Source organism: Lathyrus oleraceus, chromosome 2, assembly GCF_024323335.1.
Source record: "Lathyrus oleraceus cultivar Zhongwan6 chromosome 2, CAAS_Psat_ZW6_1.0, whole genome shotgun sequence".
Classification (NCBI taxonomy): domain Eukaryota; kingdom Viridiplantae; phylum Streptophyta; class Magnoliopsida; order Fabales; family Fabaceae; genus Lathyrus; species Lathyrus oleraceus.
The window spans coordinates 173,019,465-173,039,245 of NC_066580.1; the positions used below are offsets into that span (position 1 = coordinate 173,019,465).

Sequence of the window (19,781 nt, forward strand, 5' to 3'; positions counted from 1 at the left end):
TTGTCATGCTTGCTTTCACTTTCACCTGACCATATCTTTGAGCATAGGGTCTCCTAGGAGCCTCAGATCTTATGATTGCTCAAGCTACAAAACAAAAGATGTTAGTGACATATTTTTGTGTTTTTGGTTAGTAGAAAAAAGAAGAAAAGAAATAATATACAATTCAAGCATGCTTGGTGATCTCAAGGCAACTCACAAGTGTTCCCACCCAAAGGTTAGGAGCCAAGATGCTATGATCCTTGAGGTAAGATGCAAGATGCAATGATATGATGCCATGAGATATCTTAGGGACAAAATTGGGGTCTTACAATTATAAATTAGGCTATAAATAAAAGTTGTTTATTTCATCATTTGTAAGCTCATTTTGTCACATAAAAATATCTAAGGACACTGTTGACATTTAAATAAAGTAGAAACTCTAGAGTGCTAATATAAAAGCTAACTATGAGGGCCACAAAATTCTATTTTTAATTATTTCAATTCTAAAATTCTTGGAGTTCCAGGTTGACCGATAATATTAGATAAAAATATCAAATTGTTGGGTTAAGAACGCCATTCTCATGTCTTCTTATGGAATGAGCTTTTTGATTCCACAAGAAAATGTATAAAGCTTATGAATTAACTTGAACATAACAATAGAAATAAAACTTTTATTAATAAACAAATAACACATGATTCCCGCATAAGAAATTAGTTTATGCAGTTATACACTGATGAGACATAGTTTTTACCGAAAACAAATAAAACATAAATGTATTGACTAGGATCTATGTTATTAAGGGCACTTGGGTCCTCCTTCCTTAGTTTTCCAATTATTATAACATGGATATTCTTCCTTGTTTCCATATGTTCCAGATGGAACACACAAATATTTTGCACAACATAGGTTGCAGAATGTTAAACATGCCTTCTTATATTGAGTATCTCAACAATGATCGTCACATGCAGCTTTACAATCTGATCAAAATAAAGATTTGAATTGCAATTAATAATAGTAAATGAATTGATTTACTTCACATCCCTTTCCCATAAATGCAACAATTTTTTAAAAAGGAAATACTTGTTCTAAATCGTACCTTCAGCACGAAGTGATCCTTCCCCACCGGCCTATATACAGATTTCATTATAAAAGACAATATATTAGTAATAATTTAAGGAACAATATAAAATAAAAAAAAATTCAATTTGTTATATATTATGTTGATGGACACAGAAAAATATATAATAGTTAAAAGAGAGAGACATAATTACTCACGTATACATCTTTTGTCAGAAAAGCCATAACAAATAGTAAAAGAGTTACACAAAAATGTTGAGACATAGTAATGTTGATTGGTATTTCTCCTAAAGTTAATCACTCTCACTCTTGTATAAACCATCTGCTGGGCCAGGGGTTATATAGATGCATAAGATACCACAATAGCATTAAAAGCTCTTAATTTTAGAAGTATGTAATGCAATAAATTAATTAAAAAAACCTTAATTAGAATTAACTTTATATATATATATATATATATATATATATATATATATATATATATATATATATTATATAATATATATATATATAATATATATATGGAGATTCTTATCAATTATTTCTATTACTTTAATATTTAAAAATATCTTAAAGTGAGATTCTTACCAAAAATTATTTTATTTGATAATTAAATTATTGTTAAAATATTTGTCATAAATATATCTAATATATAGTTAGGTATGAATATAAAATACAATTTATACATCTTATTATTTTAAAACTAATATTATTTTTTAGAAGTTTTGTTTTGGTATTTTTCTTTTAGTCTTGAAAAATATTTAAAGTTTAGGTAATTTTTATTTTAAATAAAATTATCAAATAAATTTTAATTATAATCAATGTTCATATCCTAACTAAATATTTAATGTGTTTATAATAAATATATTTTAATAACAATTTAATTATAAAATAAAAATATTTTTTATAAGAATCAATTTTCATAGAATTTTTAAATATTAAGCATAATAGAAAAATTAAGTAAGATTTTCTTAATATGGAACTTTTAAATTATAATGGTTAAATAAATTTGTCATCCTATCAAAATTTCCTATTTTTGTATTATTCTCTATTAAATTGACCATATTATCATGAAAATTATTGTTGAAATTTTTTCCTAAAAATGTATAAAAAATTTCATCCAAAATTATTTTAAATTTTTATACATGTTTAGAAAAAAATACTTTTAGCTGCGGATGCATTCTTACCAAAACTTATTCATTTTTTGTTTAAATTTTAAACTTAAAGGTTGCTCTCATATTATAATTAAATGTTTTTGAAAAATATTTTGTTCTCCATATTCCATGTTCCCTATTTTTTTCTTAGACTCTACCCTAGGTATTCATATATGTTTTATTAAAAATGTGTTAAATTAATGCTCTAAATTAAAAAAAAGAATTAAATAAGAAGTAGCTATTTCTCGTAAGCCGACTCAATTATTAGTTGTGTAGGGACGTCAAATGTATGAGTGTGAGTTCAAACTTGCGGGTTCAAATATGCAACATCTAACTTATTCACCGTTACAAGGTGATTCCAATTATGTCAGAAAAAACAAAGAAGTACCTATCTATTAAACTCAAATTTGTTACATGACATTCTATAAAATTTCCCAGTTTGATGACGTGACAATGTATCAAAATTTCTCTATTAAATTGATTATATTGTGAGCATGTTTGCTTTAGCTTTAAACCATGGATTTTTTTTTTAAAAAGAATTTTATAAAACTGTTTTTCAAAATATTACAATTGTTTTCAAATATTTTTTTCTAAATTGAAAAACTAATTTTGACATCATATAACATAAACATGAATTATTGAAGATCAAAATATAGTCGAAGTTCCAATTTTTTGCATGTCAAAAATGTTTTTTATGAAAAGCTATTTGAAATACGTTCAAAGTTAAATTTTTTAAAAAAAATTTGATATCCAAAAGAAATTTTAATAAAATAATGAAATATATTAAATAACATTTTAAAAATAACTATTGAAATAAAAATTTTATTTAAAGTTTTTATGAAAGATTTCTTTATAAATTCTTTTTACACAAAATTATGTTACATTATAAAAATATTTTTTTTAAATAGTCAAAACAAACCGGCCTTATTATAAAAATTGTTGTTGAAAAATCACTCTAAAAAGAAATCAAATTATTGTTAAATTTATACATGTAAAGAATGTTACCTTTTTGCGAACTAGCCATCTTTACAAAAATTCTATATCTATCTATAAAGAAAACAATAGTTTGCTAATGTGACATCTGATACGGCGCAAGTCTATGCTACAAAAAAGGTTTTCGTTTTCAGAGAATAATGTTCTATCATATCTGTGTTTATATAAGGCTATGCGATAATCAATTTGTTTGCACGAAACAATAATATTTGATTTTCTTAATAATAAAAATGAGAGTTCAAGATTATAATTCTTGTCCCTCTATTTCGCTCATACAAATTGTCGTATTGATTCTAACAAGAATAATTGTAAAAAATATTAAAACTAGTGGTAACATCCACTTTCATCGGTGCGTCAACTGTCTTTAACCTCACAATCCATCTACTTCGCAGAATGATTTAAAAGATTTAAGGTCCTTTATAGAAGAAAAGTAATTTCTTAATTAACTTAAAGACTTTCATAATCTCAAAACCAATTACTTGAATTTCTAAGTCATATATCGTTTATGCCGTTTCAGAGAATAAACAATATCTATGCCTTCATACTTTCATAGTGAATAACTTTTTTTTTAAAACAAAAAATTTAAAACAAAATATTATTCTCATTACAATTGATATTTATACAACTTGCATGAGGTATGCAGTATGGTAACCCTCATGTGCCAGACCCTAAACTAAACTACTCAAACATTTCTAATGATAAGACGACATAGACAAACAAAGCATACGTTGTAAAAGTAGTAAAATAAATCTTGGAATGCAGTGAATATGTCTGAAATAAAGGATGTTCCAAGGGAGACTTTTGATCCAGTACAACAATAAATACAACTTTAACACAAAAAAATAATAATAGCAACCATAAAGGAAAACTTCAAACTTGCATAAATAACAAAATTAAAAGTGATTCTAGTACAAAGATGCTTGGATCTTTTTTCCATATGTTACCGTGTATTTATAGGCTTATTTTCTCACTAAATAGTAGTTAAGGGCACTAATGGTGTGCAAACATCGCAAGAAAGACCAAGGAAAAGTAACTGAAATAGGAGAATGAAGAAATAAAAATTAAAATCTAGGAGGATGACAGATTTCACGACTGATGATAGGTTTCCTGTCATCTCTTCAAAATTCTGATTCTGGGAAGATGACATGCGTCATGATGAATGTTGGGCTTCCTGTCATCTCTTAAGCGTGGTAATGATCCTTTTTTTATGTATTCATGACAGTTGTCTTTCATAGCCATGACAGTCATACTGTTTATGACGGACCAACACTCATTTCCTTTATTTGTTTGCTCCTCTTATGCTTTTTGTTCTCTTTTCTTTAATAGTTAGATCAAACGTCCTCACACTTGAACCATTGCTTGTCCTTATGGAATATGGACTGTGTTGAAAAAATTTAAATAAAGCCAATGATTTTCAAAGAAAATTTCATGAAAGAAAGATGTAGATACTCATACCGGAGTGCATGATCAATTCAACCTAAATTCAATTAATCTAGTACAAGTTCAACCCATATGGTTTGTAAAAACCCATTAGAGTCTCCCTCCAAGATATGTATTCAACAATAGACTTGACTATAAACCTCTGCTCTCAATTTTTTTCTTTCCATAAACACGAACGATGACTTTATGACATTTCATATCACAAAAGAAAACAAATCATAATGTAGTTATGACAGGATAGTTTTATTTAAGCATCGATAATGAGCTAACTTTTGGGAAAGTCGATCTGTTTAAGGTATACCTGACTTACTCTGTATTAGTGTCAGCCCTAGAGGCCAATATTTTTATTAGGACTTAGTACTTGTATCTAATTATTTATTAATAATTAAAAGACATTTATTTATTATGTTTATTTTCAAAAATAATAAAGTCCATAGAATAACTAGTTTATTTAATGAAACATTAAGTGTGACTTAATCATGAGATCTCAATTAAGAAAGGGATATTATTATTAAAGTATCCATAGTTAATATTTATTATTAAGTGGGATAACATTAAGTCCCTATGATGTGAATAGTCTGATGATCACATCTCATAGATCGTGGACATAGGTATGAATATTATGAGTAATATTTATAGTCGGTTGACCTACTATGAGAATAGTACATAGAATATTATATAAAGTGTCATAAGTTATTCTCATGGTGATAATGGTGTATACCACCCTTCGACCTGAAACCACTATGGACACTATATGTGAAGTTAAGTACCTTATTGCTGATCAAATATTGTTAGTAACTGGATGATCATAAAGACAGTTAATGGGTATTCTAAAAGTCATGCAGAGGCACATGAATGACCTAGGTGGAATTTTTTCGTCTTGCATAACATGATAAATGTCTATAGGGACCAATATTAAACTAGACAAGGGTGACACATTCTATGTCTTGTGTTGAATATAAACACGAGGTTAAAATAGGTAATTTTACACAAATATTATCACGAAAGGTTTAGTCATATCACATGAAATTCTCGTGACTTGGGTAGAAGTGATGTGTTACTAGATACTGCTCATTGTTTATTATGTTAAATATATAATTTATTATAATTGTCAACGTCAGAAGAACCTATTGGGTCACACACATAAGGACAAATTAATGAGAGAGTGAAATATGAAACACCGTAAGTTACGATGTACTCAAGAGAATTACGAAACACCGTAAGTAATAATACGGTTAACTGTATCATATAACACCTTAAGGTGCGGTGTACTTAAGATAATTACATAACGATGTAAGGTATGTTGCACTTAGGTGAATTCACTACAACATTTTATACTTTAGGCAACCGAAGAATAAGCAACGATTGAAAAACCGTCACCTAAAGGTATCATAGACCGCATTTTTTTATGCGTGGACGAGTTTCTTGGCAAAGCGTGAAAAACCGTCCCTTATTTACTTTATGCTACGGTTCGAAAAATGCGGGCATAACATAAACGTCGTCTATTTACTATAAGCGATGCTTATGAAATCGTAGATATAACATAACCGTAGTTTATTCCTTTTATGCCACGGTTAAGATATGTGGTTGTTTCTTATTTAAAAACAACAACTAAAAAGCATGGCCTATTGTTATTATTTTGAACTTCAGTTATTTTTCTTAAAATATAAAAATAAAATAAAACAACATTTTTTAAAAAATGAAACAAAAGTTTAGAACCGAAGTGTGCAACTAAAATGGTTAAATATACTTATATTAATTTATTATGTTATATTTAAATGGAAAAGGGTAAATTTATTAAAACATAGCAATCAAGGAGTCAAACTCAAGTCCTTTCTTTTAAAGAAAACATGTATTACCACTAGGCCACTTTCATTTCATTTGCACATTTTTCTTTGAAAAATTATTTATAATTTAATGTTCGCATTTTTTTCTTATAATTTCCTAAAAGCTGATTCATTACAATTGAACCCTAAATTATATTTTCTTCTTTCTCTCTACATAACTTTCTGCCGTTTCTTCTTTCTCTCTACAGAACGTTCTGTCTTTTCTTCTTTCTTTCTACTCAAAGAAAGATTTTCTTTACAACTCACATACTCTCACGCCGGCCACCAGACGTTTTCTGTTGCAACTCACCTTCGATGTATTGTTGCATCATTTGTTACAAACACTTCTCAAGAGTAAGTTTCTCATTCTCATTCTATTTCTCATAAATACCTCTTACCACCAAAATCTTTTGTTGTTCACCTTTTTCATTTACTTCTCTGTTTTGAATACCTTCGTTTTTTCCTTACTGTTTATGAAATTAGAAATCGCTCGAGCTGGACCACCGCCTCAAATTATCTGCCATATTTGTCTCCAAGGGTGAGTCTCATTCTTCCTAAAATTACTAAAATACTTAAATTATCCTAAAACTCTAACCTTCCTATTTCTCCAAATCTAAATTGAAAAATATTACTTTAAATATTTTTTGTTACAAAAGTTATTCTGTAAGGATGTCATATGGTTATTGGGGTTTATTATATAAGGGCGTTATAATACTTTAGTGAGATTGTATTTGCTTTCATAGGCTTAGCGTGAAAGTTGTTTCAAATCATAACATCAATTGCTTTAAGTTTTTGGTTTTTAGTAACTCATATTATAGTAACCTTTTGGTACAAGAATAACTTAACAGAGGGACATACTTTTCAAAATAGAAGAAACTAGGAAGAATATAATATTATTGTACACTGTTATATCTAATCAACCAAAAATATACAGTTATTTTAACCAATTATTAGAATATATGTCCTTGATTATTGATAGCAACCATTTAACTTAATGAATTGAAAACTGTGGAGAGTAATTCATGAAACAAACATCTACTGTACTAATTAAATAACTAAATCTGGAATTAAAATAATAAAATAAACTAGCAGTTTGGAACAATGCATATATATTTTTATGAGGATTCCTTAAGCAGGTACTGTTAACACTAATTGCCGATACAATTAATAATAAAGTGTAGTTTAATTTGATTTCCTGTTGATCAGACATGTTGCACTACTCTTGAGAGTAATAATTTTTTCATTATTTTAATAGTAAACAAAAATTATTTATTCATGTCAAATATATGTTAAGATATGAGAGGAATTTGGAACTCGAGGAGAAAGTCCAGGAGGAAATATATTATATTACATTTTATTACTATTAGCAAATAACCTCACAAAAGATGTAAACATATTATTATTATTAGCAAACAATGGTAGATCTATTATAAGGGGATTATAGGTGCCATGGCCAACAGTGGTAGATCTATTGTCCAAATTATGAAGATGATTCTGATTTTGACAATACTGTGTTATGATAGTAAATTTCTATTTTATGATCTAACCTTATTATTTCTTGATTTGTTTCTTAATTTTCACATTTTCTCCATAGATACCTTTTTATGGTTTGATGGGCATTCTTATTTATTTCTTTGTTTCTCTAAAAAAAAAATTGTTTAAATATTTTGCAGAACAAATGAGAAAGGAAGAAAACAACAAGAAAAATATGAAATGTCACGTGAAGGGTCAAATGGGTGCTTCCAATTTTGAGCTACCGCAAGTCAAATCAAGCTTTGAATTGGCAAGGAATTTCAATATCAAACTGGAGGAAAGAAAGACCAAACATGGAAAATCACGTGATGACCTGATGACCAAACTGTTTCTGACTTAGGTTATTTCCTTGGAACTATAGCGAAGAATGTAGATTTTTGTCCATTGATCTATACAAATTTCAAAGAATTGCTTAAAGATGAAGCAGATCCTAAGTGTCATAATGATCGTATTTGGAAATATATTAATGTATGAAAAGTAAAATTTCATATTTTTTAAATGATCAAATATTTATCTACAATTGATGACAAATATTGTTTTATTTTTGCAGACGAAGTTCAACATTTCTGAGAGAGGAAAAAAAGCAGTATTTTCTCGAATAAATGATGCTTGGAGATGACACAAATACTCTATCAAGAGAGATCATTTCCTAAAGTACTCTAGTATGAAGGAAAGATTAAAGAACCGTCCAAAAAGTATATCTGAATATCATTTCAAGAAATTGTTAGTGTATTGGAAAGATAATCATGTTCAGGTAAGTTATTTATTTTGCATTCAATATAGTAAGAAAAATGTTCAATTAAAATATTAGAATGGAAAAACAAAAAGGGTAAATCAAAGATGCACCATAGTTATACAATATCATAACATATCAATTTTCATCTTTTGGTTGGTTGGTTGCTCCATTATTTTCTTCTTTTTAAGCAAAATGATTTGAAAATCATACACTATCTATAATTAACATTGATGTACTGATTAATATCCATGTGTGTGTATATACTTGTTGGATAAAGTTTTGCTTCATTTCAACTAATATGGAATAAGATGCATGGCGTTTTCTTATGTGCATAGTTTCGAACAGTATGAAACACAGTTAAATTTCTTTGCATATTTAACATATTTTCTAGTTAGACAATTTCTAATTATGTTTAGTAGTAAAGACAATATAGACATAATGAAACACAATTGCAGCCCCATATTAGCATAATTTCTGCTTAGACATTATTTTGCATATTTTCATACTATCTTTATTAAATACTTACTATTCAATGAACTAATTCAATTTCTTTGCATGTAACATTGATTCTACTCAGTGAACTATTTTATATATTGTAGGATATTAGTAAAAAGAATGCAGGTAATAGGAGCAAGCAAAAGTTTATGCATCGTGTAGGACCAACAAATTTTGCTAGAATCCGTGCAAAATTGGTATGATATTTGTGTGTGATTATCAATAGAATACATTGTTTTTTCAATCTCTTATTAAGTAGTATTTTTTTTAATATATGAATAATCATGTAGCGAGCAAAAAAGGATGGAGAAGAAGTCACTCAAGCTGAAATGTTTATTGAAACTCGAAAAAGTCGCAAGGGAAAACAAGTGGATGGGGAAACCCAATTTGCTATTATAAGTTAAATTATAATATTCATTATAAGTACACATGTGGTTTTTTATTTTGTTCAAAACTAATAATTTAAAATATTAGGATAAACTTCAAGAATCTATTGAAAACTCAGTTGAAGCTGGAACACAAGCATTTCAATAATTGTTTGGAATTGAAAAGCCCGGTAGAGTGAGATGTTATGGAAGAACTGTCACACCATCATTGTTGAAAAAAAATGAAGAAATTTCTTTAATGAAAATGCAATATGATGGTAAGATTTCTGACATGGCGCAAAAGATGGGAGCAATGGAGGCACTTTTGAAAAGCATGTATATGCAACAAAATCCACATTTAAGTGAAGAGGAAGTAGATGATAAGATGAGAGAAGCTTTACACAATGATAATATTCCAACACCACGTTCATCGACATCAACATATGCTCCTATTCATCAAAAGGTACTATACTTGACATTAATAAAAATCAACATTTATTTTATTAAGTGTTGAGTTATTATTTTATAGTTGTTTAATTTTTTAAATATGCGGTGTTAGTTTTATAAGTTACTCATTAAGTTAGTATATATTCATGCTAGCTAGGTTGAACATTGTGAACATATGTTACCATGCACATTTTCATTATGTTTTTTAAAAATTATCATTGTATATTGGTTTAGATGGTAAAATTCACGTATAAATTTCATAGTGAGTAATATATAACTATCAATTGTTTGAATTGAATCATTATTGCATGGATGTTGAGTCATTTGAAGTCTTGCATATGCCGCTTTGATTATTGTAACTTTGTTTTTGAATAATATATAAACGAAATTCTTCATATTTATAGGTTAGAAACAAAGATGATCCTCAAGATGAACAAGATGATGATCTTCAATATGATCAAGATGATGATGATCTTCAATATAATCAAGATGATGATGATCTTCAATATGATCAAGATGATAATGATCTTCAATATGATAATATTCAAGATGATTCTCATGAACCTCAACACAATGAATATGATAAAGACCGCCATTGATTTAAATATTGACGATTATGTTTTGAAAATATTTGTATTTATTTTGAAAATATTTGTATTTTTTGCATTTCAAAGAGTTGATTACACTTCATCTTATTAATACTTCATATTTATATATGTTTTCAATTTATAAATGTGCTTCTTCTAATAATATTGAAAAATAGTCTATTTAATATGAAGGTATATGATCACAAATGTATCACCATATAAATGAACAGAAAAATTCTATACTAATTATATCTTTCAAAGTCTAAAGTGCACAACAGGGAAATTCTATACTAACTATATCTTTCAAAGTCTAACGTTATATATAAATGTGATTTGTTTTTCAATCTATAGACATCGTTTTTTATGCGTTGCTTATCAAAAACCGTAGTATATTCCTTTGTTTTAGGCGCGGTTATGTGTGTTGTGTAAATGAAATTATAGATTAAGCTACGGTTTACATCTGTTGGTTATTAACAACCGTTGCCTTTTCACATGTTTTGGGGACAGTTATTTTACGTTGCTACTTGAAAACTGCAGCTTAAAAGTTTACCTAAAACCGTGGACTTTGATATTTTAGGCGATGGTGTTCAGAATCCGTGGGTAGAAATAAAAAAACCGCGCTCTAATGGAATAAGCAACGACTGTTTATTCCACGCTTGATAAACCGTCCCCTAAAGCATTAAGCAACGGTTTTATACCTTTAAGGGGCGGTTTTTCGTTGTTGCCTAAACCCATTTTTGTTGTAGTGATTGTATAATATCATAAGGTACAGTGCGCTTAATTGGAATACGAAATACGGTAAGGTACCATGCACTTAAGTGAAGTACAGTACAACATAAGGTATGATGCACTTAAGTGTGTTTTTTAGCTTGCAACCAACACAAGTGGTTCTATAAATAGAATTCTTGTGCATAAGCTTTCACATTTGAGAAGTTAAATTTGAAGTTGTTATTATATTAATTTCTGCTGCATGTTGTTATAAGTCTTTGAAAGTTTTATATGTTGATTCTCGAAGTGACATCTTAAATTATAGATTGATATTTTAAATAATAAATTAGGGGTTTAGGGTGTTACATATGACATTTATAACAATTTATAACTGTAAACTGATTATAAATTAATTTACAAATAAAAAATGATTATAAATTAGTTTATAATTGTAAACTTATTATAAATTAGATTATAAATAAAAGTTGTTTATTTCATTATTTGTAAGCTCATTTTCTCACATAAAAATATCTAAGGACACTGTTCACATTTAAATAAAGTAGAAACTCTAGAGTGCTAATATAAAAGCTAACTATGAGGGCAACGAAATTCTATTTCTAATTATTTCAATTCTAAAATTCTTGGAGTTCCAGGTTGACCGATAATATTAGATAAAAATATCAAACTGTTGGGTTAAGAACGCCATTCTCATGTCTTTTTATGGAATGAGCTTTTTGATTCCACAAGAAAATGTATAAAGTTTATGAATTAACTTGAACATAACAATAGAAATAAAACTTTTATTAATAAACAAATAACACATAATTCCCGCATAAGAAATTAGTCTATGCAGTTACTCACTGATGAGACATAGTTTTTACCGAAAACAAATAAAACATAAATGTATTGACTAGGATCTATGTTATTAAGGGCATTTGGGTCCTCCTTCCTTAGTTTTAACACACAAACGTTTTGCACAACATAGATTGCAGAATGTTAAACATGCGTTCTTATATTGAATATCAGAACAACGAACGTCACATGCAGCTTTACAATCTGAACAAAATTAAGATTTGAATTGTGATTAATAATAGTAAATGAATTGATTTACTTCACATCCCTTTCCTATAATTACAACAATTTTTTAAAAAAGGAAATACTAATTCTAAATAGTACCTTCATGCTGAAGTGATCCTTCCCCACCAGCCTATATAAAGATTTCATTATAAAAGAAAATATATTAGTATGAATTTAAGGAACAATATAAAATTAAAAAAAAAATCAATTTGTTATATATTATGTTGATGGACACGGCAAAATATATAATAGTTAAAAGAGAGAGACATAATTACTCACGTATACATCTTTTGTCAAAAAAAAGTCGTAACAAATAATAGAAGAGTTACACAAAAAAGTTTAGACACAGTAATGTTGATTGGTATTTCAGTTAGAGTTAATCACTCTTACTCTTGTATAAACGATCTACTGGGCCACGGGTTATATAAATGCATAAGATAGCACAATAGCATTAAAAGCTCTTAATTTTAGAAGTATGTAATGCAATAAATTAATTAAAAAACCGTAATTAGAATTAACTTTATATTAAAAAAACCGTAATGCAATATATATATGGAGATTCTTATCAATTATTTCTATTACTTTAATATTTAAAAATATCTTAAAGTGAGATTCTTACCAAACATTATTTTATTTGATGATTAAATTATTGTTAAAATATTTTTCATTAATATATTTAATATATAGTTAGGTATGAATATAAAATACAATTTATACATCTTATTATTTTAAAACTAATATTATGTTTTAGAAGTTTTATTTTGGTGTTTTTCTTTTAGTCTTGAAAAATATTTAAAGTTTAGGTAATTTTTATTTTAAATAAAATTATCAAATAAATTTTAATTATAATTAATGTTCATATCCTAACTAAATATTTAATGTGTTTATAAATATTTAATGTGTTTATAACAAATATATTATAATAACAATTTAATTATAAAATAAAAATAATTTTTTATAAGAATCTATTTTCATAGAATTTTTAAATATTAAGCATAATAGAAAAATTAAGTAAGGTGTTCTTTATATGGAACTTTTAAATCATAATCATTAAAATAAATTTGTCATCCTATTCACATTTTCTATTTTTATATTATTCTCTATTAAATTGACCATATTATATTGAAAATTATTGTTGAAAAATTCTCCTAAAAATGAATAAAAAATTTCATCCAAAATTATTTTAAATTTATACATGTATAGAAAAAAAAAAACTTTTTGGCTGCGGATGCATTCTTACCAAACTTATTCAATCTTTGTTTAAATTTTAAACTTAAAGGTTGGTTTCATATTCTAATTAAATGTTTTTAAAAAATATTTTGTTCTCCATATTCCAAATTTCCTAAGTTTTTCTTACTCTACTCTAGGTATTCCTATCTGTTTTATTAAAAATGTGTTAAATTAATGCTCTAAATTAAAAAAAAAAAACTAAATTAGGAGTAGCTATTTATCGTAAGCCGACTTAATTATTAGTTGTGCAGGAAAATCAAATCAAATGTATGGGTGTGAGTTCTAACTTGCGGGTTCAAATCTGCAACATCCAACTTATTCACCGTTAAAAGGTGATTCTAATTATGTGAGAAAAAACAAAGAAATACCTATCTATTAAGGTCAAATTTGCTACATGACATTCTATAAAATTTCCAGTTTGTTGACATGACAATATATCAAAATTTATCTATTAAATTAATTTTATTGTGAGCATATTTGTTTTAGCTTTAAACTATAGATTTTTTATTTTTATTTTTAAAAGTGAATTTTATAAAATAGTTTTTCAAAATATTACAATTGTTTTCATATTTTTTTTCTAAATTGAAAAACTAATTTTAACATCATATAACATAAACATAAATTATTGAAGATCAAAATATAGTCGAAATTCTAATTTTTTGTATCTCAAAAATGATTTTTATGAAAAACTATTTGAAATACCTTCAAAATTAAATAATTTTTATAAATTTTGATATCCAAAAGATGTTTTAATAAAATAATGAAATATATAAAATAACATTTTAAAAATAACTATTCAAATAGAATTTTTATGAAAAATTTCTTTATAAATTCTTTTTACACACAAAACTATGTTCCATTATAAAAATATTTTTTTAAATAGTCAAAACAAATTGGCCTTATTATAAAAATTTTTGTTGAAAAAAATCACTCTAAAAAAATCAATTTATTGTTAAATTTATACATGTAAAGAATGTTATCTTTTTGCAAAAGAGACATCTCTACAAAATATATATGTCTATCTATAAAGCAAACAATAGTTTGCTAATGTGACATCTGATACGACGGAAGCCTATGCTACAATTTTTGTCTTCAGAGAACAATGTTCTATCATATCTATGTTTATACAAGGCTATGGGATAATTAATTTGTTTGCATGAAACAATAATATTTGATTTTCTTAATACTAAAAATGAGAGTTCAAGATTATAATTCTTGTCCCTCTATTTCGCTCATACAACTTGTCGTATCGATTGTAACAAGAATTATGATTTTTGTAAAAAATATTAAAACTAGTAATAACATCCACTTTCATCTATGCGTCAACTGTCTTTAACCTCATAATCCATCTACTTCGCAGAATGCTTTAAAAGATTTAAGATCCTTTATACAAGAAAAGTAATTTCTTAATTAACTTAAAGACTTTCATAATCTCAAAACCAATTATTTGAATTTCTAAGTCATATATCGTTTATGCCCTTTCGGCGAATAAACAATCTATCTATGCCTTCATACTTTCATAGTGAACAACTTTCTTTCTAAAACAAAACATTATTCTCATTACAATTGATATTTATACAACTTGCATGAGGTATGTCAGTATGACAACCCTCATGTCTCAGACCCTAAACTAAACTACTTAAAAATTGCTAACGATAAGACGACATAGACATACAAAGCATACGTTGTAAAAGAAGTAAAATAAATCTTGGAATGCAGTGAATATGCTTGAAATAAAGGATGCTCCAAGGGAGACTTTTGATCCAATACAATAATAAATACAACTTTAACACAACAGAATAATAATAGCAACAATAAAGCAAAACTTCAAACTTACGTAAATAACGAAATTAAAAGTGATTCTAGTACACAGATGCTTGGATCTTTTTTTCCATATGTTACCGTGTATTATAGGCTTATTTTCTCACTAAATAGTAGTTAAGTGCACTAATGGTGTGCAAACACCGCAAGAAAGACCAAGGAAAAATAACTGAAATAAAAGAATGAAGAAACAAAAATTAAAATCTGGGAGGATGATAGATGTCACGACTGATGATAGGTTTCCTGTCATCTCTTCAAAATTCAGATTCTGGAAAGATGACATGCGTCATGATTGATGTTGGGCTTCTTTTCATCTCTTAAGCGTGGTAATGATCCTTTTTTTTATGTATTCATGACGGTTGTCTTTCATAGCCATGATAGTCATACAATTCATGACAGAGCAACACTCATTTCCTTTGTTTATTCGCTCCTCTTATGCTTTTTCTTCTCTTTTCTTTAATATCAGGTTGCTCGTTATGTTTCAATGCCTGCTCAAAGTTAGTACAACAAGACTTCAAAGTTGCATCATCTAATGATTGTAACTTGTGAGAAGTAAACAAGAAACCAAAAATACTTTCATACTCTTGGTATTGCTCAAACCTCTTATTAAGAGAAACAACAACTTGATCAACAAGGTAAAGAAAATAATTAACCCTGAATGATTCTTCTTTTGATAGCTCGACTGATGGGATATTCAAATTCTCATCAAATTGCCTTTTTCTTTTAATTATACGCCTTTGAGGAAATATTGGGGCAATATTCAATTCCACCGCAATTTCCTTAGCGTTAATCAATACCTTATAAAAACATGTTTCTCTATATCCCTCAAAATACGAAATCAACCCCTTATTTTTTTGCATAGCAACATCAATAAGCATATCCTTTTCCTGTAAAAGCTTGCTAACAAAATTAATTGCAGATAATATTTCAAACCAAATAATTATAGTCATCAAAAACTCAAAATCACCAAGCTCATTTGTTGCTAAGGATTTAGCTTCATTTTGTATTTTAGGATCAAGATCATTTTCTGACACTTCAAGCAAAGCTTATGTAAATTCTAACATTTGAGTTCTTATAACTTTGACACTTTCTACACGACTCTCCCAACGAGTGGATGACAATGATTTTGGAGTCAACCCTTTTACATTATCTTTCAAAAAATTTCATCTCTTAGTAGAATTGGCAAAAATTGTATAAATGCGTTGAACAACTCCAAAAAAATTCCTAGCTTTAATACAAGAGTTAGCCATATCACACAATGCCAAATTAAGACTATGACAACCACAAGGAGTATAAAAGGCTCTCGGATTTATGTCTAAAAATCTCTTTTGCACACCTTGGTGTTTTCCTTTCATATTGGACCCATTATCATAACCTTGCTCTCTCACGTCAAATAGGCCGAGACCAAGTTCTTTTAATTCATTTTGTAAAACATCAAAAATCCCATGACCACTTGTATCATTCACATTCAAAAATCCTAAAAATGATTCCTCAATACTAACAGAAGCTGAAGAAATATCCACATATCTTATTATCAAAGACATCGGCTCTTGGTGACTAACATCAGGAGTACAATTAAGTATCGCTGAAAAATACTTTGCATGTTCGATTTTTCTAATGATTTCAATTTTAATCGCAGAACCAAGCAATGAAATCAACTCATTCTGTATATTATGCCCAAGATAATGAATATGAACTTTTTGAGTTGTAACACGTCTAACATGTTCTTGGATGATTTGGTCAAATTCAGCTAACGTTTTAATCAAACCCAAAAAGTTTCCATTGTTATCTTCGTACAATTTCTCCTTAGAACCACGAAAGACTAAATTATGTTTAGCAAGAAATTTCACTATTGAAATAACTCTTTTTAAAACATTTTTCCAGTGATCTTTTTCTTTCTCAATTAATTTTTGAGTTGTTTTATCAATAGTTTGAAATTTTTGAAGCCTTTTGCGATACTCATATCAAGTAGTCATATTTTTAACATGTTCCATGCCTAACTCGTGCTCTTTAATTCTTTCACCAACATGTACCCAATCACTATAACCCTCATTTGCTAATTTTCCCCTAACAATCCCATTTTTAAAAACTTTACAACAAAAACAAAATACTCTATCAAGCTCTTTCGAATAAACAAGCCAATCTCTATCACACACCTCTCCATTTGCTAAAGCTCTAGTATACAAATGATTCATAAAACGTCTATTCAAACTATCTTTAGGACCCTTCACAATAGAATTATCTCTTGTAGGACCTTTCACAACTAATAAATCAATCAGTTTAGGTTGAAGACGATCCCAATTTCTTGGATCAAATATATCATAATCAATATTATCATCATCATCATCATCGACATCATCATCATTATTAACTTCATCAACAATTGGCACACTATCAAGATTATCATTTTCAATGGGCACACTATTAAGATTATCATTTTCAATGGGCACACTATCAAGATTATCATTTTCAATAGGCAAACTATCAATATTATCAACATAACGACTTTCATTTGAAACTTGTGATTCTTTGATTAAAAATTTATCAAGAGCTCCTACTTGAGATTGAATTAACTCTTCAATTTTTTTTCTTTTTCTTATGTTTATCATTTCCACATTCAAATTTTCTATTCTTAGGAGGCATCTTAGGAGGCATAAGAAGAAAAACCTGAAATTTCTCACAATGTCTTTTGTGTCCGTCGATGATCTACTAATTATCCTGTTGTGAAATTGTGTTCCTACATCAATAACAAAAAAATTCAATTACATTAAATAAAAGAAATTATAAATTAATCATCAAAAAATATTAATAATTAAATCATGGAGAAAAGACTTTAATTAATATTCAATTATATTTTATTATGATGTGTTCTTCTCTAATATAATACTATAAAAAATTAATAATTATAAATTAAAAGCAAATTATAAATTAATAGTAAGAAACTAAATTACATTTAATTAAATAAATTATAAATTAATCATAAAATATATCAATACTAGTACATACTAATTTTACTTTGAAAGATTCCAAATTGCAATTTGGTCTTATGAGAAAAAGTAGGTATAAAAATCGTCACCAACATCAACAGTATTCTTATTTTGAATTTTGATACTACTGAGTAGTATATACAATATACTAGTATTAGTATCCCATTTCACCCTAAAATTTTATTTATTTATATATTATAATTTTATAAAGAACACAAGTTACCCTCATTTCCACCCTAAAATCTAAAATCTAAAATCTAAAATCAATATTGATACAAGAACTAAAATAGGATTTCACCCTAAAATTTAAAATAAATCTAAAATTACTATTTTTTTCTACCTTCAAAATCAAATAATCACCATAAAAATAAATGGAAAGTAACTAATTGAATAAACTAACCTGATAAAAGAGAGGATTGAAAAGGAAAAATAAGATTTTTTTTTCTGGTTTGAAACAGCTCTAACAGAGAAAGAGAGAAGAGAATAAAGTTTAAGAGGAGAGAGAAGTGAGAACGTGTGAGAAAGGAGAAAAATACTTTTGGTTTCCAAATATCCTATTTTTCAGCATTTAATATTTTATTTATTATATGTGATACAAAAATATTTTTATTTATTAATTTTTTATATTCACTAATAATAGTTAATTTGAGGCCCCACAAAAAGTGAGGCCATGTGCTACTGCACAGGAAAAGAACCGGCCCTGCCTTCAGGTAGTCCACACCAATCTACTTCACACAGACAGAACACTTCCCCCTCTTATCCCTCTTTGTATCAAACATCCAACATCATCTATAGCTATAACTACTTCTCCCCATTTTTAGCCAAAAGAGACCAAAAAGACAAAATAAATGTCTATTCAGTCATAAATCAAAAGGTCAAAAGTTAAGGGTTACAAAACCAAGTACATATTCAACTGTAAGCAAGCTGAGATGCAAACCAACAAAACATGAATACAGCAAAACATAATTGCCAAAATCAAGAAAATCCATCAAAACAACAACAAAAATCATCACATCAATGGGGCCAAACTCAAAGGAGCTAATCAGAGGAGCTTGAGCTTGCAGCTTCATCAACATCAGAAACAGAATTGCCATTTGTCTCATCATTAGTTGCAGACCTCTCACTAGAGGTGTGGGCTTCAACTTCCTTAGCATGTTCAATATTCTCAGCTTCAGCTCACTCCAAGCTTGCAATCAGGGCTTCCAATGATTCTTTCCTAGCTGTTGCTACCCTTATCCCTTCACCCAGCTCTTTACAAGTCTCCTTCAGCTCATCAATAGTTCCAACTTTTGAGGTTGGCTTTTTCATAGCAGATGTCATGACAA

At 27.8% G+C, this 19,781-nt stretch overlaps 2 protein-coding genes and 1 pseudogene across 2 annotated transcripts; 1 reads left to right on the forward strand and 2 right to left on the reverse strand.

Moving 5' to 3' along the window:
- Nucleotides 1–775: 775 nt before the first annotated feature.
- LOC127118711 (gibberellin-regulated protein 12-like) lies at nucleotides 776–1,321 on the reverse strand (annotated as a pseudogene).
- An 8,570-nt stretch (nucleotides 1,322–9,891) lies between these two features.
- LOC127122480 (uncharacterized) lies at nucleotides 9,892–10,645 on the forward strand. Its single transcript, XM_051052805.1, has 4 exons — nucleotides 9,892–10,062; nucleotides 10,159–10,182; nucleotides 10,281–10,283; nucleotides 10,451–10,645. The coding sequence occupies exons 1-4, from the start codon at nucleotides 9,892–9,894 to the stop codon at nucleotides 10,643–10,645; spliced, it is 393 nt and encodes a 130-aa protein (XP_050908762.1).
- Nucleotides 10,646–15,876: 5,231 nt separating this feature from the next.
- Nucleotides 15,877–18,078, reverse strand: LOC127122481 (uncharacterized). Its single transcript, XM_051052806.1, has 3 exons — nucleotides 17,466–18,078; nucleotides 16,806–17,291; nucleotides 15,877–16,496 (listed from the first exon to the last, which is right to left on the reverse strand). Exons 1-3 carry the CDS (start codon nucleotides 18,076–18,078, stop codon nucleotides 15,877–15,879), a joined length of 1,719 nt encoding a protein of 572 aa, XP_050908763.1.
- Between the last annotated feature and the right edge of the window lie 1,703 nt (nucleotides 18,079–19,781).

What these genes read in the sequence shown, in the direction of transcription:
- LOC127122480 (XM_051052805.1), top strand. Translation starts at nt 9,892, where the DNA reads ATGGCGCAAAAGATGGGAGCAATGGAGGCACTTTTGAAAAGCATGTAT. An exon ending in ATGCTCCTATTCATCAAAAG is followed by an intron (nt 10,063 to 10,158) that starts GTACTATACTTG and finishes ATGCGGTGTTAG; the next exon opens with TTTTATAAGTTACTCATTAA.
- LOC127122481 (XM_051052806.1), bottom strand. Translation starts at nt 18,078, where the DNA reads ATGATAAACATAAGAAAAAGAAAAAAAATTGAAGAGTTAATTCAATCT. An exon ending in AATTAAAGAGCACGAGTTAG is followed by an intron (nt 17,292 to 17,465) that starts GCATGGAACATG and finishes AACATAATTTAG; the next exon opens with TCTTTCGTGGTTCTAAGGAG. An exon ending in TATGAAAGGAAAACACCAAG is followed by an intron (nt 16,497 to 16,805) that starts GTGTGCAAAAGA and finishes TTGAAGTGTCAG; the next exon opens with AAAATGATCTTGATCCTAAA.